The sequence below is a fragment of the Stomoxys calcitrans genome, chromosome 2 (assembly GCF_963082655.1).
Source record: "Stomoxys calcitrans chromosome 2, idStoCalc2.1, whole genome shotgun sequence".
NCBI classification, from domain to species: domain Eukaryota; kingdom Metazoa; phylum Arthropoda; class Insecta; order Diptera; family Muscidae; genus Stomoxys; species Stomoxys calcitrans.
The window spans coordinates 36,516,067-36,542,495 of NC_081553.1; the positions used below are offsets into that span (position 1 = coordinate 36,516,067).

The 26,429-nt window shown below is 37.2% G+C and overlaps 3 protein-coding genes across 4 annotated transcripts; 1 reads left to right on the top strand and 2 right to left on the bottom strand.

Annotated features, from left to right (window-relative positions):
* Positions 1-82: 82 nt before the first annotated feature.
* On the bottom strand, positions 83-5,642 carry LOC106090214 (exocyst complex component 5). The gene is made up of 6 exons (XM_013256334.2): positions 5,528-5,642; positions 4,514-5,460; positions 3,609-4,205; positions 3,358-3,550; positions 2,711-3,028; positions 83-404 (listed from the first exon to the last, which is right to left on the bottom strand). The coding sequence occupies exons 1-6, from the start codon at positions 5,558-5,560 to the stop codon at positions 306-308; spliced, it is 2,187 nt and encodes a 728-aa protein (XP_013111788.1). The 5' UTR covers positions 5,561-5,642; the 3' UTR covers positions 83-305.
* A 2,868-nt stretch (positions 5,643-8,510) lies between these two features.
* LOC106090215 (transmembrane protein 179) lies at positions 8,511-10,097 on the top strand. Its single transcript, XM_013256335.2, has 3 exons — positions 8,511-8,754; positions 8,845-9,232; positions 9,482-10,097. Exons 1-3 carry the CDS (start codon positions 8,645-8,647, stop codon positions 9,683-9,685), a joined length of 702 nt encoding a protein of 233 aa, XP_013111789.1. The 5' UTR covers positions 8,511-8,644; the 3' UTR covers positions 9,686-10,097.
* A 3,558-nt stretch (positions 10,098-13,655) lies between these two features.
* Positions 13,656-26,043, bottom strand: LOC106090227 (hamartin). 2 transcript variants are annotated; one of them, XM_013256357.2, is made up of 7 exons: positions 25,755-26,043; positions 24,631-25,246; positions 23,835-24,100; positions 19,913-22,472; positions 19,696-19,853; positions 19,500-19,629; positions 13,656-14,762 (listed from the first exon to the last, which is right to left on the bottom strand). In XM_013256357.2, exons 2-7 carry the CDS (start codon positions 24,722-24,724, stop codon positions 14,305-14,307), a joined length of 3,666 nt encoding a protein of 1,221 aa, XP_013111811.1. In that variant the 5' UTR covers positions 24,725-25,246; positions 25,755-26,043; the 3' UTR covers positions 13,656-14,304. The 2 variants fall into 2 exon arrangements, with proteins under 2 accessions (XP_013111811.1, XP_013111812.1); XM_013256358.2 differs by lacking the exon at positions 25,755-26,043 and adding an exon at positions 25,377-25,623.
* Between the last annotated feature and the right edge of the window lie 386 nt (positions 26,044-26,429).

Genomic DNA, 26,429 nt, shown 5'->3' on the forward strand with positions numbered 1-26,429 from the left:
GTAAACAGTATAATGTGCTGTCAATAAATCATGTAGCTGTCATCTCTAGATTGACAGATGAATTTGAAATAAGTCGCTGGCATTTAATTTCACAATTTGTTTAAACTTTATTAAAATTTCATTACTCATACATATGGAATAGTTTAACTTAAGAGATTGTGTATAAATAAAATATTTTCTTTAAATAGGGATGATTAATACAGTGATTTGAAGTATCTTCAAGTGGTAATGTTTTCATTTTATCTCTGTTATATGTAGTTGTTGTTTTTTTTTCTACAAGACTATACGAAGAATCGTGCAAAAATTTATTCAATAATCCCCTTTAAATTGTTATTGTTTTTTATATCACGAAAATCAGCTCGCAATTGTATGAACTGACGCACCACCGATTTGTCCAAATAATTCTGAAAAAAAAAAATAGACAAAGAAGAAACACTTTAAAGTTAGTCTATTTGCAGACATAAGTGTGGGCAGTAAAGAGTTTTGTTTTATGAAAGTTGCTATAGAAATGAAATTTCCCATAGAAATAAAATTTTGCCAAAATTTCCCATAGAAATGAGATTTAGACAAATTTTCCCATAGAAATGAAATTTTGACAAAATTTCCCATAGAAATGAAATTTTGACAAAATTTCCTATAGAAATGTAATATTGACAAATTTTCCCATAGAAATGAAATTTTGACAAAATATCCTTCAGAAATGAAATTTTGACAAAATTTCCCATAGGAATGAAATATTAATAAAATTCCCCATAGAAATGGAATTTTGGCAAAATTTCCCATAAAAATGAAATTTTGACAAAATGTCCCATAGAAATGAAATTTTGACAAAATTTCCCATAGAAATGAAATTTTGACAAAATTTCCCATAGAAATGAAATTTTGACAAAATTTCCCATAGAAATGAAATTTTGACAAAATTTCCCATAGAAATGAAATTTTGACAAAATTTTCTATAGAAATGAAATTTTGACAAAATTTCCAATAAAAATTAATTTAATTATCTGTTATACTCAGGTTACTGAAATATTTGTATGTAGAAATTTTGACGAAATTCCCAAAGAAATAAAATTTTTACAAAATTTCCATAAAAATTAAATGTTGACAAAATTTCCTATAGAAGTAAAATTTTGAGAAAATTTCCTAAGAAATGAAATTTTGGCAAAATTTCCCAAAGAAATAAAATTTTGACAAAATTTCCTACAGAAATGAAATTTTGACAAAATTTCAGGGATATGAACTTTTGACAAAATTTCCCATAGAAATAAAATTTTGACAAAATTTCCCATAGAAATGAAATTTTGACAAAATTTCCTATAAAAGTGAAATTTTGAGAAATTTTCAGGGATATGAAATTTTGACAAAATTTCCTATAGAAATGAAATTTTGACAAAATTTCCTATAGAAATGAAATTTTGACAAAATTTTCTATAGAAATGGAATTTTGACAAAATTTCCTATAGAAATGAAATTTTGACAAAATTTCCTGTAGAAATGAAATTTTGACAAAATTTCCTATAGAAATGAAATTTTGACAAAATTTCCTATAGAAATGAAATTTTGACAAAATTTCCTAAAGAAATGAAATTTTGACAAAATTTCCTATAGAAATGAAATTTTGACAAAATTTCCTATAGAAATGAAATTTTGACAAAATTTCCTATAGAAATGAAATTTTGACAAAATTTCCTATAGAAATGAAATTTTGACAAAATTTCCTATAGAAATGAAATTTTGACAAAATTTCCTATAGAAATGAAATTTTGACAAAATTTCCTAAAGAAATGAAATTTTGACAAAATTTCCTATAGAAATGAAATTTTGACAAAATTTCCTATAGAAATGAAATTTTGACAAAATTTCCTAAAGAAATGAAATTTTGACAAAATTTCCTATAGAAATGAAATTTTGACAAAATTTCCTATAGAAATGAAATTTTGGTAAAATTTTCTATAGAAATGAAATTTTGACAAAATTTCCTATAGAAATGAAATTTTGATAAAATTTCTTATAGAAATGAAATTTTGATAAAATTTCTTATAGAAATGAAATTTTGACAAAATTTCTAAAATAAATGAAATTTTGACAAAATTTCCTATAGAAATGAAATTTCGCATAGAAATGAAATTTTGACAAAATTTCGCATAGAAATGAAATTTTTACAAAATTTTGCATAGAAATGAAATTTTGACAAAATTTCCTTAAGAAATTAAATTTTGACAAAATTTCCCATAAAAATGAAATTTTGACACAATTTCTTATAGAAATGAAATTTTGACAAAATTTCCTACAGGAATGAAATTTTGACAAAATTTCCTACAGAAATGAAATTTTGACAAAATTTCGCATAGAAATGAAATTTTGACAAAATTTCCTAAAGAAATTAAATTTTGACAAAATTTCTTATAGAAATGAAATTTTGACACATTTTCTTATAGAAATCAAATTAAATAAAATTTTGACAAAATTTCCTATAGAAATGAAGTTTTGACAAAATTTCCTACAAAATGAAGTTTTGACAAAATTTCCCATAGAAATGAAATTTTGCCAAAATTTTCCATTGAAATGAAATTTTGACAAAATTTCTTATAGAAATAAAATTTTTCACAAAATACTTCTTTCTACCTCCCTCCTTAGTTATTAAACTTTAATTTGTAGAATTATTTTATGTTTCATGGTCATTCCTAATGCCATTGACAATAGCTCTTACCAAAGTTTCTCCGGTGCAAACCTCCAATAAATTCTCCGGTTTCACCAACAGCAAATTGCACAAGGCGTGTAGTATATCAAAGAGTTGGGTGACCAGAGGACTATCGAGCTCCCGTATACATTTGCGATACTCATTGACATCACATATGGCGCACATTGCTCCCGCTGTATTGAATTGCATTGTTTGTAGATGATCATAAATAATGCGATGTAATCGTACTCCGAATTCGTGCAATATTTGCTTTTGGTTTTCACCATCAATGCATTTTTTAATTTGTTGTATGACGGGGTGAATGTTTTGTACAACATGTAGGCATGCCTGTTTTGAAAACAAAAAAAAAACAATAAACCGAAAAAATAAGGAAAATATAAAATGAGAAACAAAAAAAACTTTCAAAACAGATCTTTTAAAATTGCATAATATTATTATTTTGAGAATCGAGCACCCCGGTAGTTGGGTTGGTAACGAGCTTGGGGGTCGTGGTTTCCATTCCCAAGTAAAAGCTTTGGTCTGTCTATATTGTGGTATCACAAAAGACATAAATTGAAAGTGAGTTTGTTCTACGACTTCTTACAAGAGGTTAGGTTATAGTCTAACCTTCCCTTGTGGAAGTGCCGGAGTTTGTTTGTTGCCATAACCTAACTTACCGCTGAAGTTATTGTATCAAACTCTGAATCTGGTTTATTGTAGTCTGTCTTCTTCTGTTCATTTAATAGATATTGTTTAACCCAGCCAATAACCGCATTCAATGTTCTATCCAAACCTTGATCCAGTTTATTCTCCACCTGTTCCATAAGAATGCGTTTTTTGAAAACATATTCCGAATACTTGGGAGTATTGCTGAAAAATAAAAAAATAATTATAAAACAAAACACACGCAAGACCTTTTTCTACTTACAGAACGCAAGGTACCACCGAGGTGTTGCACTGATCCTCCAGCAGATGAACTATGATATTGGATTTTTGCACCACATCAAAGAAATAAAGTTGAGGAAATTGCCTACCCGTATCGGCAATGGGTATTATATTCAATCCCAAATCCAAGGCATAGGTAGCATGTTCATGCATTAGAAATCTCAGCAAGATATCATTTAATTTGATAATATTAACCGGCAAGTCAGCCTCATTAGACAATATGCGGCATCGTTTTAGTGAAGCATTAGCCTCTTGCAACATTTTAATGGCCAACTCCTCAGAGAGGAATGTCTCCCCACCATAATCTTCCACTTGGGCTATATTGATATTGGCCTTTGTCCTAATAAGCACCTGCATATCTCTCTTCAACTCTTGAAAACGTTCAGTTGGTTTCTTTTGGTGATTTTTACTGACATAGAATTTCTCAAGTTCTGTGGAACATTTTGTGGTTAAGAATTTTGATTCGATTTCGGCATAACCGTTTAAATGTTTTTGGAAAATTTGTTGGGTGAGTTTGTTAAGCAGATCATCATCCATGGCTGACATATAGTGCTGAAGTTCGGACGATAATTTGAGGGTACTGAAAAAAAAGAGTGAAATTTCGAAAATGAAAAAAGAAAAATTGTATAACATTTTTGACAGAATTAGAGTTTTTACAGAAAGTTTTAACAAAAATTGAATTTAAAAGGAATATAGAAGGATAATTTTTTAAATTGAAAATTTTTAAAAACAAAATCACAAAATTAATATTTATATCAAATTTTGAATTTAGTGACATTTTTAATTCATTATTTTTAACTATTTAAATTATTTTATAAAAATAAATCCTCAAAATGGAAATTTTCTAAAAAAAAGAAATAACTTCTGAAAATGTTAGCTCTTTCTTACCGCGAATATAACTCATACAATGTTTTCAAATATTTCTCCTCATCCCGCTTATCATCCAATTTGGTCATTGCATACTGATGCAATTTCAATTGATATATATTCAGTATAAATTTGGACATGACCTGTTGTGGATTGGCAAATACCTTTTTGATAATCTCATAATGATGCTTACACATGGGCACAATGCCTATGAATATGTCTTTACCACCGTAAGGGGTCATTTGACTTTGTTCTATGTAAGCATCAATGCACTGGGCATATCCTTTAAATTGTGACAAAATTTGAGCCAATTTCTTCATCTTCTCTATATCCTCACTCTTTTGGGCTGTAGCAAACTCCTCGATTAGACGACGTTCTACTTCATCATATTTTCTTTCAATTTTCTTTTTCGATTCAAGGAATTTTTCCGGTGGTAGATCTTGGGCTATGGCATAGAGTTTTTGTATGACATCAGCCGCCTCATAGAGACGCGTTGGATCGGTAAATATATCATTAACAATCGGTCCAGCGATAAGAAATTCCGACATATAGTTCAACAATGTTTGCGCCTCTACGGAACGACTTCGAGGTGTGTTGACATTCTCCAATTGTTCTCCCAAGTGTATAATTTTTCCTGCAACTGAATTAATCTTCTCATCCAACTGCCAGAAAACATCGGATGCCAATTGATGGCGCTCCTGTAGTTTTAAAATATTCTTGGCATGAGTTTCTTGCTCTTGTTTTAGGGCCTCCTCCAAACGTTCGCATTTCGCTTGTTGTTTCTCTTGTAGAATTTTCAGGTCCTTAATTGTTTGTATGAAAGTGTCATGTAAAGCTGTTGGATTGAAATCTTTTATGCCGGCAGCGATTATTCCATCTAATTGAGATTGCTTGCCCGTATAGTTGTCACACTCATTATTGGTGCGCCAAGTCAGCCTTTCCACAAATCCACTGACCTCGAAAGGTTCCTGTGCAAAGAAAAAGTTTTAATTTTATAAAAACTAACAAATGCACATAATCCTTTTGTCCACTTGCCTGTTCAAACTCTTCCATATATTGGGATAACATCGTTTTTCAAGTTTATTCTTCTTCAAAAGTGCTGTTCACAAATCCTGTCTTTTTTCTGAGGCGTAAACAATTGCTCATCTGTTTTATTAAATATACGATCAGCTGTTTAAATTACGAATAGTTGCCACCTTTTTTATTTTATAACCGGTAAGTACATGCAAAGAAATTATTTGTTGTAGAGACAAAAATGTTGAATATACATACATATATATCTGATATATTCAATGTCTGATAATGTTGAAGCAAGTGAGAGGTAATAGGACAAATTCATTAATGATGAATGAAAAGACGAGTGTGGGAAAAAGTGAAGACAGAAAAAAAGGCATGACAAGAAGAAAGCGATTTAAAAGCCCCTTCCAAATTCGCTGAAATTTGGCATCTAGATCAAGGCGGATTTAAAAAGGTGGTATCAAGCGAACAGCTGTTAACCGAACAGCAGTTAGCCGGACAGGTTTGATGGTATTTGGCAATGAAGGACAGATTGCCTAAATTAGCTTGGTTAACACGAAGCCTTTTGTTTTTGAATTAAGGGCGCGGGCGACGAATTTGCATGTAATACTGTCAAACAGCGAAATGACAGTTAGACCTCGTTTACACTGCTCTTTAAATTCTGATTTAATGGCTCGATCATCTGTTTTCCCTCTATGAAATCAGCTGACGAGAGCCTTAAATCCCAGTTTAATGAGCAATGTAAACGGGATTTAGGACGACGAAAATCCTATGGGGTGATTCGGATCATAAAAAGACGAGGCTATTAATCAATGAAAATAAGATGATGGTCAGCATTGCTTTCGGTGTCATAACGGGATACATTGGACTACGGGATCACTTTCCTATTCATTGTCCGATTTTGCCGGCAAAAGACCGGTACGTAGGTGGGGGACACAATACCAGATATGAGCCAACGTAGGGGCGTGGTCATGGTACATGGCTTAAGGTTGGTACTATATTCGGTTTTCGCGGTATAAAAAATGAGCGGAATGTATGAATGAAAAGTGTTCGTTTTTTATTATTAACATTTACGACATTTTACGACGTCCAAAAAAAAGCACAACTACTGTCGATTTCTTACGTAATATAAACGCGATCGCACAACAGATAGTGCACTCAATATTTTGTTGTTCGGCAACTGTCACTACCTTTAAATAAATATATCTTGCTTTTACAACATCATTTTTATACAAGTGGAAGCAAGGCAGATTTAAAAAGGTGGTCTCACGCGCACAGCTGTTAACATCCGGCCAGGTTTGACGGTTTTTAGATGTCAGATTTTTGTTTGCATTCTCTTTGTTGTTATCTTCTTTTTCGCATATTCTCTGCTCATGTAGGCATACATATACACACGCCCACAAATTGCTTTGTGTGCGTTGGCCAAACATCGATCAGCTTGATGGCAAGATGTCGGATTGCATCAAGTGATTTGTGGTTGTTGTACAAACGAGGCCACCTTTCATTGTTTCGCCATGAAGTGGAAGATGCTGGCAAAGGATTTTTGAAAGTTGTGCTTATTTAATTATACCAACGAAAATACTACAAAATCTAATTATTTGTACTTTTTAAACAGTTTTGTGTTTCATTATTTCGAAGGGATAGGGTTTGGTTGAAATTGCAACAACATATATGAATTTGAGTTCGGACCACACCCTCACATTTGTGTTTAAACATTTACTTAAGCAGCTTATAAATTGGTTGGTGTTATATTAATTTTTATATGTAAACGGCAAAAAAAATTAAATGTGGTAACCATGTCAAACCACCGAAAGAACGATTTGGGGAAATTTTTTCCCAACAAAAAACGTAGTCTATATTTTTGTCCATAGTGTCATGGGGCGGAATTATATCCGCACCCACTTTTCAACATAACCTAAATACCATGTTTTTATCACAGCGAAGTCTTTTAGCCTCAATCCATTTTCGGATGTTCTCTCGATTTTAATATCATGTGAGGGACTGCCTTCATATGTTCTCTTTAGGAGCTCACAACTTATATGTTTCTTCGTTCTCGTCTTCTATCAGGGCATGGGCACAGATGAAAGCGGTATAGAAGAATTTGACCTTTATAGGGACAGAGGCCACCGTAGTAAAATGAAAATGAACATAGTACCAGCTAAGATAAATTTAACGTCTTGGTACTAGCCCAAAATATATTCACTTACAGGTTGGAGCAGTTGCCCAACAACAAAATATTGAGTGCACTATCTGTCAAAATCAGTATTTAGTTCAACTCTGATTTCGAGTTTGTTACTAGTTCGCGCCATTTTTCGTTGGTTCTTAACTATGATGCACATACATAACTGAACGTTGCTAAAACTCGTTGACAGATAGTGCACTTGGCGAAAAAAATTGTTCTTAGCTGTTTTCTGTGCACTTCCTGGGTTAATATAGCATGGTACCAGCCAAGATATATTCATGTACAGGTAGTGACAGTTGCCCAACAACCAGGATTCACTGAATAAGGTTAAGCCAAGCGATCAGCCGATATACTTTTGTTTTTAATATTTGGCAGTACTTGGCATTGAGGATGTCAACTTGTTCTCTTTTTACATTCATTCTTTGTTTACGTTTTCTCCTATATGATGACATTTTCAATCGTCAGATTTGACATCCTTAATGATGTTTATGGGGCCTATCCACTTTGTGTTTTTGCATGTGACCTAACCTTCTATTAGTGAATCCTGCCCAACAACAAATATTGGGTGCACTATCTGTCAAAATCGGTGATAAGTGCAACTTTGGTTTTGTGTATGTTGCTAGTTCGCGCCATTTTTCGTTGGTTGTGTGTGGGTCAAGGTTTTTAACAATAATACACACACACAACCAAAACTCGTTGACAAATGGTTCACTTCGCGAGAAAAAATTGTATTCAGCTGTTAACGGTACATTACCTGGTAATTATGTCATAAGTGCTTACTGGGGCAAAATATATGTTGTAGTATTGGCAACTCTTATTATAAGAACAGCTGACCAACAAAGAAATAGTAAAACTACGTAAAAGATACAACAAATACGATAATTTCCATAATTTTCGTTGTCGAAAGGAAAACTTTATTTTGTTTGAATAAATTCGCAAAATTATAGCATAAAATGGCCTTAGCTAATGTTTTATTGCTAAGCCAAATAACAGGACATGTTATTGTGGTTATCTTGGCTCTGTGCATGATTGTTCCCCTTAGTTTAAATATGCGAGATTTTTGGTGAGTACCATTGTAATATTCGATAAAGCCCCAAAGCCCCCCTACTTAGTGTGACTAATATAATTGTTTTTCGTTTGTTTTATCACGCAGCGGTCATTGTTTGTTATTTACAACAGGCAAATGGCGTGAGGAGGATGGAATGTTTGATCCCCAATGGGCTTCTTCAGATTTTTGTAACTTTCCCTTGGTCACGGGCGTTCTTATGGCTCTCATTTCTTCCATACAAATCTATCGTTATGTGCGCATGAAAGATGAAGAATCATTTTTGGGCCTATTCATCGATGTCGTGCTAAGCACTTGGATATTGGCAATGTGTATTATTTCATCCATTATGATAACATTGGGTTTCATTGTTTGGTGTGATGGTATGACTGAACGTTTTCCAACGTGTGAAATAACGGCGGGGCAAAATATTATACATGCAAATACCGATAATATAGAGAATTCTGGATTTTACATCGAAATGGGAACGGCACAGGTAATTTAAGTTTTAAGTCATAAATTAGAAATAAGACTTTGTAGTGGTTTATTCCAATTCTGACCCCCCTGCTAAATGCAATAACTAGAACCTAAGGTAAAATGATTGGAAATTTGCATTTGTTGCGACATGTGACATGTGACGACATGTCTTTGTGCTAAACGTTAAAATGAGTTTAAACTTTTACAAAGCTTATTTTTGAAGATTTTTCAAACATTTTTATTAATTAAATTTTTTTTGTTTTTGCAGTTTGGTGCCTGGGGTGCATTTGCCATCAACGTCGGCATTGGAGTTATTGCCCTCCTGAAACTAATCAATAATCATCAAGTGCGCAACATCAAAGTCTCCATGTATTTGGAACGTCAACGCCTGGTAAATCAACATCAGGTTCAACAAGATGGTCGTTCCACACCACCGGCTATGTCCTCAAGTGATTCCGAGCAAGTAAAATAGTTGAGTCGTTCAGAGGAAGACTGTCTTGGTACATTGTGTCATAACAATCACAGTCTCGATCAAGAAATTGTATTTTTATGTTTTATAATTTGTATATGTTTTCTACTATTATTATCTCATTTTATTGTAATTGTCATGTTAAATGCCACCTCGATGCGTAGTGGTGGTATTTTGTAAAATAAGTTTAATTCACACTCCATTTATACTAGATCTGTTTACTATTTATTAAGATGCCAAAAAAAAAAATAAGACATAGAAGGAAAATGTAGTATTGATTATCGATTTAATCTCATATTTATATAGAAAATAAAAATATTTCCAATATCAATTATGATGGGCCAATAAGATGTTGCCCAATATACACATTATTTACTGCGAATAAAAAAAAAACAAAAACGTAAATCAACAAGAACATTTTCTCCTAAATAATACTATTTTATAAAAATTCTATGAAAATAGAATATCGAAAAGAATTCTGGCTTAAACGGGAGGCAAGCTGTGGTCTAATCTTAAGTCCCTCTTGAACCCCGGTAGAAGGGTGCCAGTACCTCAGTCACTTTTGGCGACGTAACTGTGACTGATCCGAAGAGTTGTACCAGGTTGTTCAACCGTCAATTTATTGACCATCCAGAGAGTGACAAGGCCTGTAGGAGAGCCATTCGTCGTATCCGCGATCTTCGAACCGCTGGACAGCCATTACAATTTACCGTGGACGAAGTTGCGAATGTTATCGATGGCGTCAAGTCATCCAAGGCGTTGGGCCCCGACGGAAACTCTACATTGATGTTGAAGAATTTGGATTCATCTGGAGTTGAGTATTTTACAACTGTGCTAAATCTGTGCTAAATTGTATTTGAAGCGGAATGTCTCAGTGAGAGGCCGGGCGGTTGCATAAATACTGAATGGCTATGATGCTCGATGTGACAAGGCGAGTCATTGGCGCCTTTAAATAACCAATGACCATCATGTTCCCGCGGTGATAAGTCCTTTGGGCCGGAATGAGCTTGCTAGACGAGCATCGCCACCTCTACATATAGACATGTGGCTACAACAAAAACTTTGAAGACTTCGCGAACACTTCCTTCCAGCCAAGCTGGAAACGCGAATTATCGGTGTGGTCGCCAGTCATTTGGGGATAAGAAATTGAAACGCAGTTGGGCGAAACAGGGAGATCCCCAGGGCGAGGTGATATCTCCGTCATTGTTTGACCTCTACCTATCCTTCATTCCAAAGGAACCTTGTTGTTGACGTACAGAGCAATTGGCCTGTCTGTGGTAGGTTATGTAAGGTCATTGTGGTCTCGTCAGCAATGTGACACGCAGTGGAATAATATTCAGATTTTTTGGAAGTCGCCATCGAACTGAAACGGGCTGCCTCCTCAGTTCTCACGTCGACCACCGTCGGAGACAAAGATCCTATCCGTGCGAAGCCATAACTACATACTGTCCAAGCAATAGCTTCTGGGCTGTTTACATCATCTTATGGATATGTATCCACCGCACAGAAGCCTCAAGGTGGATATAAATGATTTAGAGCGAGATGTTCAGCTCTACAAGAGAGAAAATCTAGATCAAGGCACTACATGCTGTCCAAACAATAGCTTCTGGCCTGTTTATGTCATCTTGTGGATAAGTATTCGCCACCCAGAAGCCTTAAGGGTGATCTACATGATTTAGAGCGAGAGGTTTAGCTCTACAAGAGAGAGAACCTCTAAGTCAAGCGGCATATCAAGCAGATCTAGACAACACTGATGCTGTCAATCCCAAGGCAGCTGGTTATACATATCGGATTGACCCGATGAAGTCCTTCATCGGCAAGGGCTGCCGCCTCAGTGTACAACACACTGCTACAACAACAACTGATGCTGTGAATAGCTATCGGGTGAATGTGGGCCTTGGAGAACGACCGCCTCCCATTGCAACTGAAGAACTTTACCACCCATGGCAAACCAGAGTAGTTCTGGCTTAATTACGATCCGGCAGATGCACCAAGGATTGGCAACGTGCAGTAATTGTGTCCCGATTGTAACCTCGGACCACACTATACAGGTCATCTGTTTAACTGCTCAGCCAGTCCCACTCGACTCAGACACGCACCCCCCCTTAATCGCAAACTTCCTGGATCTGGATATTCAACACAGCCAAACAGTAGAAAGATAGAACACAACACACTGCTACAAAAACAACTCCTTGTTTAACCCTACGGACTTTGACTTCGTGTTCTAAATTCCATGTAGGACTGATCACCGCCCATGTAGTTTAGAATCCATCTTTTCGTTGAGACTCGATGACTTCAACGTGAAGAGAAGTGTGATGGACAGTATCGAAGTTTTCGATAAATCAAGGGCCACGAGAACACTTCGTTCACCGAATCTTCCCATACAGGCTGTACCTGATATGTATGGTTGTTGTTGTTGTAATTACATTTGCATGTAGAGGTGTCGATCCTCGTAAAGATCCAGTGGGTAAACAAACTCGTTCCGGTCCAAAGGACCGATCGCCGTGGGAAAAGAGTTGCAATTGGTTATTTAAAGGCGCCAATAACTCGCCTTGTCATATCGAGCATCTCAGTATTATGCTATGCGGCTCCCTGCTATGTTGAGACTCTCCGCTCGATATCGCTGATAGTTGCATCTACTCCGTGTGGAGCATTCCACTATCTGTAAGCTGTGAACGCACCCGGGTGCACGCAACTAAGCTTCTCGTGACAGTGATGAACCAAATAGAACCTCAAAATTCCAGCCTATGTGGTGCTCACAGCTATCACGCGCGAGGTGATAACGGTAAGTGCTGTTGTTATGCTGTGCGTGCATCTTTCGGTATGCATGTCAATAATCAATGACAGGTAGGGAGGCGCTATCCTCAGCCAGCTTGAGGGCTGGGAATAGCGCCTCAGTGCCTTTATAGTATGGGAATATATGACTTTGATTGATGGTATCCGTTAGGTAATAGCAGTATTGATATTCTGTCAGGGCCAATAGACTTTGACGGCTTAGATCACACTGTCAGGTTTGCTTTGCCTAAGTCTATCAGGTTCATCTGCTAGTGTCACTGCTTTAGTCAGAAAATTTGCTCCAGCTTCATTAATCGCAAATGCAAAGTTGCCCATGATTCCATTAGGGTACAGGGTCGAACTTCTTACATATCAATTAATGCTGTCCAATTCAAGAATAAGCTCAATGATAAAGGACCTCCTTCTTAAAGCCAGGTCCGAACGGCGTGCCGCAGTGCGACACCTCTTTGGGAAGTTTCTAAATGACATAGAACCTGACAATGTCAACAGCATTAGGAGGGGAAAACCAGCCCTCAATCCCATGGCAGCCGGTTATACGTACCGGATTGACTCGATGAAATCCTTCATCGGCAATGGCTGCCGCCTCAGTGTACAACACACTGTTACAACAACAAGACCACCGCTGAAAATGTTTTCTGATGTTCTTGCCAGGATTCGAACCCATGCGTTCAGCGTCATAGGCGCAAACGCTTACCTTTGCGCTACAGTGGCCTCCAAAGCTTCTTTAATCATAAATATGTAGTATATTCAGCCTATCCTTGGCAAAATTTGTTCGTGTTATAACCTCAAAAGCTATTTTGGAGAATTTGCAATAATATTCTTTGAAAGTCATAGTTTTAGCATTAATTATTTGATGCCAATGCCCATGAAGAATACAATGGTAAACAACAGAATAGATTTTTGATTTATTTTATTGTTTTTCGTTCTGGGGGGAGAGGATAGTTATTTGATGTGGTGGTGGTGGTGGTGTTGTTGGTGTAGATGGATCTCTTTAGTTACCGTTATTTTCAATTATTGTTTCTTTAGTTTTATTGTTATTTATAACATATTGTGTATGGTAGATAGGTAGATTAAGTGATAATAACTTCTTCTTCTTCTTTTTAATTTAATCTTTGACGGGAGTGTGAAGTTGAGTTTCAATTCAATGTTCCTAATACAAAAAACAAACAAAAAAAAATATAGTTAAAGCGTTGTATTTCGTTTTTGGATAATGCTTAGCCAGGCCAAAGAGTGGTGGTAGTTGTATTTTTAGGGGTGTAGATCAATCAATCAATCATTTGATTGATCAATCGCTTGCTCATTCGCTTGTTTTCGTTCTCTCACTCTCAATCTCTCGTTTTTATGTGTGTGTCTTCATTTTGGCATTGATACATGTTTTGAATTAAAATCCGTGAATTATTGTTTTTCTCGTTCCGTTTTCCTTCTGATTGGTTAGTTTCTTTTTCGTAGTTTTAGTATAAAATGGATTTTGATAAAATTTTTCGATGGTGGCGGCGAGATGGCATCGCCGGCCCCTATCGTTGTGATTTGTATATATGTATATAGATATTTATATGTTTGTAAGTTTGTATGTATGTTTGTTGTTTATCGTAGTATATGTATATAAGAAGGTTCGTAAACAATTTCCGTGACGGTTGTTTATTACAAAACTTATGTGTGTGTGTTTGTTGTGTTTGGTTCGGGCAGCATTGCTGTTTTGTTGCAATAATGGTTGGTTGGTTGTGTTAAAAAAAAAACAAAAACAAAAACAAAAGTTGACAATTAAAATTGAAGAAACACACACTCTAACAGCTGCTCAGGTTGTGTATACGTGTGTGTGTGTGTGCTCAACGATGCTGCGTTTGTTCCATTGTCGAAGAAGTCGTTGGCGTTGTTCTCGTCACCGGCATATGCTGATGTTGATGTAGCATTTTCGAAGTCGTGGGTTGCTGATGTTGTGCCGGCTGCAGATGTGAATGTGGATGCATGTGCGTCATCGTTGTGGACCCCAGCATTTCAGGTGAACCAAGTTCCTTGGGGTCTGTTAGCAAACTTGTTGCCGTATTTGCCGACGAAGCCAAATCCAATGTTTGAGGTGGTAAACGTTGACCATCAACGATACTAATACCAGCGCCTGTAGTGCCTGAAGGAACATTAATGCTACTACTTGTCACTTCGGGAATCGGATGTTCAACCAGTTGCTGAAGATTTCTCAATTCTGAAGATCTCAAACTGGTCGATAAACTTTCACTGGAAGCCAATGAAGTGGACAAAGGTGAATTGCGTTCAACGGAGGAGGCAATATCTAGGAAGAAAAAGTAATTTGGTAAAGGGTTAACATTTTGATATCACCAGGAAAAGGAAAGAAACAAATTTCAGTGAAAAGAAAATTTCTCTAAAGACCAAAGTTTTTATGAAATTTTCTCTAGAAACAGGATTTCAGGGACACCTTTTGTAAAAGTTGGGTATGCACCTCTAGCGATATAGATATGTATATGGGATAACGACGAGATTAGGTATGGCATGCAGTCGATAACACCTAATCGAATATAGTATATTGGACCGGCGAAACCTGGACTCTTCTCGTCATAAACTTCGCAATGACATCGGTACTGGTAACTAATCATACACGACCACTGCATAACTATGAGCACCATACAGACTGATACTTTTAGCTCCGATCTGTGTGGTGTTCATTGTTATCACGAGAAGCTTAGCTGTGAGCTACCGCGCGCGTCCCCATGTTGCGGATAGTGGAATGCTTCATACGGAGTAGCTGCAATTGCAGTCCCGGACAATCAGCGGTATCGAGCGGAATCTTATAATACTAAGTGCCTCAATCCCATGGCAGCCGGTTGTACGTACCGGATTGACCCGATGGAATCCTCCATCGGCAAGGGCTGCCGTCTCGGTGTACAACACACTGCTACAACAACAACAACAACTAAGTGCCTATGATGCTCGATATGACAAGGCGAGTTATTGGCGCCTTTGAATAACCAATGGCCAGATAGGTTCTTTGGGCCGGAACGAGCTTGCTTACGTATAGGAGATAGACGAGGGTCGCCACCTCCACATATAGTCATGTGGCTACAACAATAACACCACGTTCATAAAAAGGAAGAATCTGCCAGAGGTTTAGCATAATACATTCTTAAGTATTTCCGGCGTGAAAACCTGTCGCAGGTCGGTCACCTTAGCCGTTACTATAAACGACTGCGTCAGATCATACACCAATGTGACCGAGAAGCTACAGAATCGTACTACATCAAGGTTGGACGTGGTAAGCTTTAGATGGCCTACCATTGACTCGCATATCTGGCTCGGTATTGAAAAAGGAAAGATGGACCAACACTATGCACGCATACCTCCAGATAATCTCGGTAACCATTAAAAGGAACATAGGGCGATGGGATAACTAGTTTAACGGCACATAAATTTGTATTCAACGGACGAACGACTTTTCAATCTACTTTTCGGGCGAGATGAGGTAATAACATAAGGGCAGGATGAGGCTTCTTAACAGGACCAATAATTTTTCGATCATCGTGTAGTAGATGGCTATGACAGTCTTTAGCCTCATGGTATTTTCTAAGCATTGCAGCAAGTAGTTCCGATGTCTGGCAATGGTTTCAGCACGAAGGTTTAAGGACATGTCTAAAATGTATTGGACTGCCCTAGCGAAGCGGATGATTGCATACACGACAAGCGTATCTATATCACGTGTAAGCATCCAAAACGTCCGCAGTAACGTACACATGTTCAGACTTGTTCACGGCAACAGGTTCACCAGACATAGCTGACTCCATAGAAATGGATGCAGACCAAGTAGGAGTGTGATTTGGCCAAATGCGTTAGCGATGTACCCACAGTTACGGCTCTTGCTTTCTTTGTTATGCTCTTAATTTGCGCGCCTGCAGTGCTAAACTTCTATCTTCTATCTAAACAATTTCTCATGGGCTGCCATCCAGAGAACCACCGTGTTTTGCGACTCACTGCTTCCCAGAAACAAGAAGAATATTTGGATTTTTTAAAACGCAGTCCGCCAACACATCACAGTTCTGCTTACAACTTGTTCATATAAAGCGGGTCTACAGGATATCAACCAAGATGCAGTAACTACTGCGACCTTATCACACCAATTGAAAATAGACCTTGGGTGCCAATTGGTGGTTACTAATGACGAGAAAGACCTGCCCAGTAAGACCAGAACTACTCTGGCCCAACTGATTTCTAGATGGTGTAATAGACTGAACAGGCATAGCTCAAGGTTAGACGATACTATTACAAATATCTACCTTGAGTGCCCAGCAAAACCAACCAATCTGACTGCAGAGGGAATATGGACCGATCCAGTTAATGTAGCCAGACTTTTAGAGCTGGATGGAGGAACCAATGACGGATCAGGATTATCTCAGAGAGAAGTGTGGACTAGGTAGACGGAAGAAGAATCAATATAAAATGACAATAAAATGTCTGAAACTTTTGACTCCAGCGTCCCATAGTTCACCAAAATGTTCCAGCGGGACCTCCAAAAATTTCGACTTGAGTCGCGATCTGTGTGGTGTTCATTGCTGTCACGAGAAGCTTAGCTGCGAACTACCGGGCGTGTCTACAGGTTGCGGAAAGTGGAATGGAGTGGCTGCCACGCCAGTTGAGGCCAATCAGCAGTATCGAGGGCAAAGTCTCGGTGAGAGGTCGAGTGACACTGAGTGCCTATGATGCTCGTTATGACAAGGCGAGTTTTTGGCGCCTTTAAGTAACTAATGGCCACTCTGTTCACGCGGCGATCGGTCCTTTGGACCGAAACGAGCTTGCTCAACTACAGGAGCTTGACGAGGATTGGTACCTCTACATGAAAATGTGATTACAACAACAACAGCATTAATTTTAGTACATATGTACTGTGGAAGCCAAAAATGATTAAAATACGGCCAAAATTATGAATCGATGTTTGTTGCCTCTTGTATTCTACATAACTACAATACAATATTTTTCGGTGGCGACATAAATGTTTGGCTGCAACCAACAATTTCGCTAGAGGTACATCCTAAAAGCTAAAGACCCCGATCTAACAGGTCAACCATCGGAAGTCGATTCACAAATTTTACGAATGAAACGAACAACATCTCTTTCATTCTCACAAGAAGCGCTTATAAATCGTGTGACATTATTGTAGAATTTTCGGCAGAATATTCAGAGAATATGCGGCAATAACCACGACGGGCAATAAAGCAATTAAATGCGGCCATGAAATAGGCAGCAGATAAATCCGACATCGATTCTTTCAAATGAACAGCCACAAGCGCGACCAGTGAACGATTTCACCTCAAATGGGCAAATACAAATTTGCCCATGAAACTTCCACTAAAGAACAGGGGCAAACATTCCACATATCAATGCGTGCTGTCCGCATCAAGTTTAAGCTCAATGATAAGGAGCCTCCTTTTAATAGCCGAGTTAAAACGGCGTGCCGCGGAGCGACACCTCTTTAAGGAGAAATGGCATGGTAACCTCACAACGCTGAAATTTTAGTTGTTATGTTCTCGTCAGGATTCGAACCTAGGCGTTCATCACCATTGGTGAACAAGCTAACCTCTGCGCTGCGATGGCCTTCTCTTCAAATGGGCCAGCAAAGTCGTTGTAGTGGACGAATATCAATTAAATTCCTCATTTTCGGGAGTGCTGCCATAATTTGAATGCAATGTTTCTCCTTATCCAAAAGACATGCCTTTCAGCGATAAACGACCGAACGTATCAACAATTTAACTCAATTCCATTCTCAAAGTACGTAGCATCAATTGAATTCCGTCATAAACACACTTAACTTGAACGTGTGCTACCTAAAGTCTTGCTAACCAACTTCTATAAGGAGGTATTATAGGATAAAAGTCCGAATGCGAAAGAGAGGGGACCGCACCAAGCGACCTTTCATGTGCATGACCACATTATCGCCAAGAAAAGGATTCAGCGAAACAAAATATATTGGGTTGCCCAAAAAGTAATTGCGGATTTTTCATATAGTTGGCGTTGACAAATTTTTTCACAGCTTGTGACTCTGTAATTGCATTCTTTCTTCTGTCGGTTATCAGCTGTTACTTTTAGCTTGCTTTAGAAAAAAAGTGTAAAAAAAGTATATTTGATTAAAGTTCTTTCTAAGTTTTATTAAAAATGCATTTACTTGCTATTAAAAAATCCGCAATTACTTTTTGGGCAACCCAATATATATTCATTGATAAGGGCTTCTTGGACAGCAAATGTTTATACAAATATGCAAAGTGAACCTTCTGAGTAATGGTTTTGTTGTTGTTGTAGCAGTGTGTTGTACAACTAAGGCGGCAGCCCTTGCCAATGAAGGACGAACTTCATCGGGTCAATCCGGTACGTACAACCGGCTGCCATGGGATTGGAGTGATGATTTTCTCAAAATGAGCGCACTACGTCTGATTCCGAAGCTGTTTTTCCTCTCTGAGGATAATTATATTTACCTCGCTATGGAGCATGAGTCTAGCGGAGGAATTTTAACATACATATATGCAACTGCATGAAGTCCCGTCGGTAAGCGAAGACGAAAATAATGAGAAAGAACTCTGCACCCAACACATTTCAATGTCAGTCTCAAGAGAAGATAAATCTCGCATTGGTCATCACGATTTATCTTGGCTGGGCCAGTCTAAGACAAAAGTTCAATTAAAATATCAATGAAATTTGTCTTAAAAACAAAATTTCTGACATTTTCTTTAGAGAGAAAATGAGATTTTCTCTAAAGAAAATTGCTGTAAGATTTTCTCAGAAGACAAAATTTCTGTGAGATTTTCCCCCATAAAAAAATCACTGAATTTTTCCCTAAAAACATAACATCAGCAAAATTTACCTCAAAGAAAAAAAAGTCAAGGAATTTTTCAAAATCATAAAAAAAATGTCGCCAAGACAAAAATTCAATAGAATTTTCTCCGATTTAACATCTCACGAATCTTTGTCTTGTTTCAGTTGCATTTTCTAAACTGCAAAGAAAATTGAATGGTTCCTTAGTCCCTCTCACCTGTTTTATCCGTATCCGGCGAACAAGTCTGTGCAGGTGCATTTGTTAAAGGTTTGTGCAAAGACATCATAAACTTTTCTTCCATCTGCGCTATGATGGTTTTTTGGACTTCGTATTTTTTGTTCAAGGCCTTAATTAAAAAAAGGAAAAATAAATAAATGTAACCTCTACTTGTGGCAAATAGTAGGCAACTCACCTTAAACTTTTCCTCGTACTCATCTTTGACGGCCCGCAGTAGACGCTTTTGTTCCGTTATAACCTTTTCATTGTTCAACAACTGTGAGTGTAGTTCCTGTATTTTATGGCGTGCACTATCCAACTGTGAAGTTTTATCATCCAAACTATGTTTTAGATCTACAAAGGGGAGTCGCCGCATGGATGAAACCAATAATGTTAAAAAGTCTTACACTTACCTTTCAGCTCGATATTGTAGGCCTCTTGCAAAACGTGCAGTTCTTCATCGCGGGCCTTGTAATTATCGATTTCGGTCAATTTGTCGCGACACTTGATTTGTACTTCGCCCATTACTATGAAATCGGCCTCTAAACGAGCCAACTCCTGTCGACACTGCATGCCCACATCGGCTTGTTGCTGAGCATGCTGCAGTTCCGTAGTCAAACTGAAAACTTGACCCCTTAAGGCCTCCACTTCATAGTTGATATCTTTTCTTTGCGATACATCCTCCGTCAGCTTGGTCTGCAAATTCTCATTGGCTTGACGCAAGCATCGATTTTGTTCCAGCTCATTTTGATATTTGGTCTTGAGGGCAGACAATTCGTCTTGATATTCACGCTCTCGTTCGTTGGTGGCTTTCTTGGTCTTGTCCAGTTGCAAACTTAACTCTTTGTTTTTCATTTCGAAATCTTTCAGCTGCTCCTTCAAACGCTCGCGTTCCATTTCAAGGCTTCTCTTGTCACGCGATCTGCCCATGAGACGGCGATTGCGTTCTGCGTGTATCTCACGGCGGTAGCGCTCGTATTGCAATTGTAGGTTCAACAACTGAAATTGTTCCTTATCGAAGATATTGTCTAGGCTGCAGGTGCTGCTGTGGAGACCACGCAATATGAATTGATCTAAAATTTCGTTTGGTGTATGTCGTGAAGCCTCATTCGCTGTGCGCAGTTGATTGTTCTCCATTAACATTTGCAGCAATGAGTTTTCATGATTCTGCAAAGGCACTGCCTCAAGAGTTTGTACACACTTGTCTTGTGTGTTAGTCTTCAGGACCGAGGCTATGGAAATCATTTTGGGACACTTTTGCAAAGGCCTTACTACACTACTGCTGTTGGTCAGCACAGCTATGGAAGCGGGGGCAAAATCATCATCGTTTGTATCGGATAGATCGCCGGAACTTTGCTGGGAAGCTCTCGAAGAGACAACATTGAGAGAAGAGAGGGATTTAGTTCTACGAACTTTGTGAAGCGTCTTGTCAGCGGAACCATTATTGCCATTGACACCAATTTTCTCACAACTTTTTTCATTGTAACAATAACTAGTCATGCGATTGCGTCTTTTAATGCCTTTGGCCAGCAGATGCATCGAACGACTAGTGGGCATTTGAAGGCCACCTTCGGTACAGAGGGTTTGATCAGTTTCATTACATTCATCACATACTTTGGTTATGGGGATGTCTGCGGTTGTTGTCGCCACCGGCAAGGGCGTCGATCCGGATGTGGGAGTTGCTGTAAGGGCAGACAGGGGAGTTATCGAATTCGATTGATAGTATCGGCCACTGGTTCCACTGGTACTGCCCGTCTCCACATCTGGCGTGCGACAATAGTCGGTAGGTGTTTGAAAGCCCATTTTCGCCGACTGGGCTTCTATTGGCTGAAAGGGACTTTGTGATTGATTGCGATCCAGCAACACCTGCTGTATCTTGCGGTCACACGTGGTGGTCATTCGTGATATAATCCTAGCATTGAGTTCTTGTTCGACAAATGTGGTGGTGGTGGTTGTGGTCGCCGCAGCCGCCGTCGCCCCCAAGGAGACATCGGGGAAATGAAAGTGTTGTGTTTGCGGCAGTTGGTAGTGTTGTGATGATGAGTCTTTGCCTCGATGAGGGGAAGATGGTTGACTATTGGCGAATATTGCCCTTACTGCCAGCGGGTTGGCCACACCGGCCACCCCACCAATGGAAGGACGTTTTAGTTCCCTATTGTCCTTCAGCGGTGTGGTCTCCGGGGTTGCCTCAACTGCAGCCTCCGGCGGTGAACATCCACTGACGCCCAAAGATCCTTGATTTAAAGCCGAAGGCATCATATACGGCGTTGGCGTCATCGGTGTGTGTGTGGAATTGATAAATTCATAAGAAGGACTCCATATACCAGAACTATTTACACCTCCGCCACTGGCGCTCAGCTTTGTGTAAAGCGGCTTATCCTTCAACGTCTGATAGTTGATCATTGCTGAGGTAGATGTTGCTGTTGCAGCAGTGGTTAACTGTTGAAATGTACTTGTAATTCTGCTGGTATAGCTAGTCGCCATCGCTGTCGACGTCGATGATAATGATGAGGCCACCGATGTGCTGATATCATGATATTTCATAGGCAATGACAACCGCATGCATTCGACTACAACATCATGTGGCTGAATTTCCTTCCATCTTTCGCTGTTTGTCTCTGTTTCCACGGTGGCCGTTACCAACATCGGATGCAAACGCACCGTTTCCAACAGTGGCTTAATCGTATGCTGGAATATAGCACCCTTCTCCTTGCGTATGAAATCCGCCAGGAAGGCCATAAAGTTACACGGGAACATGCCATACAAACGATGAAACAACATTTGCAATCCCAGCTGGAGATGAACCAATTTATCTTCCGACAAACGACTAGGATGTTGACTATTCCACGAGGCCAAATGTGCAAAAACGGCAAATAAGTCATTTAGGAAATTCGGAACTAGATTGGGTATAATCGGTAGCAAAGTAATAATGGCCAAGAGAGCACTCATCAGAGGTACAATTTCCTTTTCAATCTGAAATAACAACCAAAAGAGAAGAAAAGTTAAAAATCCGCTTGCCATGCTTCATCGCCGAGTGATTATATCCATCTCTCGGCTAGTATCTAAAGACAACATTTCCATGAAATTTTATCCAAAGACAAAATTTCCATGAAATTTTATCTAAAGACAAAATTTCCATGAAATTTTATCTAAAGACAAAATTTCCATGAAATTTTATCTAAAGACAAAATTTCCATGAAATTTTATCTAAAGACAAAATTTCCATGAAATTTTATCTAAAGACAAAATTTCCATGAAATTTTATCTAAAGACAAAATTTCCATGAAATTTTATCTAAAGACAAAATTTCCATGAAATTTTATCTAAAGACAAAATTTCCATGAAATTTTATCTAAAGACAAAATTTCCATGAAATTTTATCTAAAGACAAAATTTCCATGAAATTTTATCTAAAGACAAAATTTCCATGAAATTTTATCTAAAGACCAAATTTCCATGAAATTTTATCTAAAGACAAAATTTCCATGAAATTTTATCTAAAGACAAAATTTCCATGAAATTTTTTCTAAAGACAAAATTTTATCTAAAGACAAAATTTCCATGAAATTTCATCTAAAGACAAAATTTCCATGAAATTTTATCTAAAGACAAAATTTCCATGAAATTTTATCTAAAGACAAAATTTCCATGAAATTTTATCTAAAGACAAAATTTCCATGAAATTTTATCTAAAGACAAAATTTCCATGAAATTTTATCTAAAGACAAAATTTCCATGAAATTTTATCTAAAGACAAAATTTCCATGAAATTTTATCTAAAGACAAAATTTCCATGAAATTTTATCTAAAGACAAAATTTCCATGAAATTTTATCTAAAGACAAAATTTCCATGAAATTTTATCTAAAGACAAAATTTCCATGAAATTTTATCTAAAGACAAAATTTCCATGAAATTTTATCTAAAGACAAAATTTCCATGAAATTTTATCTAAAGACAAAATTTCCATGAAAATTTATCTAAAGACAAAATTTCCATGAAATTTTATCTAAAGACAAAATTTCCATGAAATTTTATCTAAAGACAAAATTTCCATGAAATTTTATCTAAAGACAAAATTTCCATGAAATTTTATCTAAAGACAAAATTTCCATGAAATTTTATCTAAAGACAAAATTTCCATGAAATTTTATCTAAAGACAAAATTTCCATGAAATTTTATCTAAAGACAAAATTTCCATGAAATTTTAACTAAAGACAGAATTTTCATGAAATTTTATCTAATGACAAAATTTCCGTAGTGACAAAATTTTGTTTTTTTTTGGACTAAGGCCTGAGTTGTTAAGCTTTTAAAAGTCTGTGTGTGTGTACTTACCTCTAACTGCTTTAACCAATGTAGCATGTCTTTAATCAAACGATGCTTCTCCACCTTAAATAACCAGGTCGGATGACGACGTACAACAAAACAGAATAAATTCAAAGCATTTATCCGTTGTGATGGAGTCTTTAGCCAATCAGCCAAACGATCAAAAATATAACCATCGTGCGGCCCTTGAGCTCTAATCAACACATCAACAATGCGGACGGAACCAGTCTTCAAATAATATTCCATCAAACTATGAACCAGCCATTGGTCTTTTACTGAAAACAAGAAAAATATATATAAATGATAATAAAATGAATGAAACAATGATTAAATAAATAAATTTTCAAAAGAACAAGCATGAATAGGGACCGAATCCCCCACACACAAGTACCAAAAACTTGTAGGAATCTAAAGTTCTACAGTCGTTGGCTAGGACATTCATCGTGTCCATCATGAAAGATCACTGTCCTTTTGCTTTTTAAAGCAATCTGAATGTCGTTCTTTCTATTCGTCTGTCCCAACCTACAATGTAACTTCAAGTTTGGCAAAATTTGCTGGGAATTTGCTTTATTTTGAAGTTTTTTATTTTAAATCGGAAAAACAGATTTATGACACTTTTTTCTGAATCTATAAAATATCCTCCAATTTAAATATTCCTTTATCTCTATACCTCGGGCAATTGGGCTAAAAATCAGGGAAATCCGATATTTCGAGTACGGAGCATGTACAGACCGACAAAAAACAATAATACTATATCCTCTTCCCTTAGGGCACTACATGTTACCTAGATATTCATCAAACTTACTCTGGGCAAAGTACTCCACAAGCTTTTTCTTAGCTTCTTCACTTTCATAGTTTTGATTTGATTCTAAATCGTGAAATAGTTTCTCCAAATCCATTATCCTTCAAGCTTATCACAAATTTGTATGTTGTTAATGTTAATGTGATAGTTTAGCAATAACTTCCTTTTTCTTCAACTGTTTCAAAAGTCTCAGGCTGATGTTTTGTAGTTTATGGAATTTTTGTTAAAACTTTGTTTTTGCGTATTTGCTTTCGTTCTATGGTTTTATGGGGAAACGTTAAAGAAAAAGTTAACCACAGCAAGCAGCAGTTTACGTTAAAAGGAATATTTAATGATAGTGATGGTGATGTTGCTCCTGCTCAAGTTTGGTATCGATGATGGTGAAGCTGCAGTAGTGCTCTCTTTTGCAATAGTTGTTGTTGGTATGGTATTGGTGGGGCACTGCTTGTTGTGCTTCCAGCTGTTGTTTGTTATGGTAACGACTTGCTGCCTTTCTATGAGTTGGTTTTAGTATAATTATAATGCTGTTGGCGGGGGAGTGGTAGTTGTTGATTTGTGATTTTACTGTTGCTGTTATTGCTACGTCTTCGTCTTTTGCTGCTTCTGTTCTGCTTCTAATCTGCAAATATATACATATATGCGTAGAAGGCAATGAAAAAACATACATACAATCATGTGTATCTTCATTAATTTATATTTTTTTTTTTTTTTTTGTGGATAAGAAACAATTTTTCCTAATAAGTCTTTACCAGTGCTCAGCCACACTGGCATCTGTCTGGAGATGAAATAAAAGGCAGCATCAATTCGTTTTTTTTTTGGCAAAAATACAGCAACAGCAGCTATCATCGATAGTTTGGTTAAAACAGCTGTCCATGTTGATTGGCAAGATAGAACAAATCAAGGAAAAGCCAAATATAATATCAACCAAAATAAACAACGCGTTGCGCTCTGCAAGTAACTACAGAGCCATGTATCCATTCCTACATTGGCACTTGTATTTGTATATGTCGTCGGGATGTCAGACTGACCGACCAACCAATCACTGTCTCCAACGATATGCTAGTTTTTGTCATACGATTATGAGTTTTTCTTGTCACCACTTACTCACTACAAAACTAACTTCTTACCTTCTCTTCTTTCATTGTTTTTTATTATTCGTCGTATCCTCCTTGGTTGCCTTTTCTTATGTTGATTGTCGACGACAAATACTCCTTTCCAAATGGTGGAATTAGCCACAATTTGTAGTCTTTCCCTATAAGAAATTCTCTTGGATATTTGGACTCCAGCTTGAAGGGTTGCACGTCGTGATCGCAATGATTGGGTAGATGCTATTGCAAATTTCTGTCAAGCTCAGAAAATTTACCAAGTTTATTTCCATTTATTTCATCGTTTGCCTTAGGGATCTGAAAGTTGATTGTAGACTAATCGATTTTTCGACTGTTTGTGCAAAAAAGTCGATATCTTTTGTGAATAAGAGATCTAATAATCGAAAAAAAAATCGAATAATCGACTTTTACTTTTAATAATACATTGCATGACATAATTACCAGGTGTGTACCGTTAACAGCTGAGTACACTTTTTTTCTCGCGAAGTGCACAATCTGTCACCGAGTTTTGGTTGCGTGTATGTCTTTTAGTTAAAAACCATAGCACACAAACAACGAAAAATGACGGGAACTAGTAACATACACAAAATCAGGGTTGCACTAATCACTAATTTTGACAGATAGTGCGCTCAATATTTTGCTGTTGGGCCACTGCCACTGTAAATGAAAATATCTTGGTACAGTGCTTGGTACAAT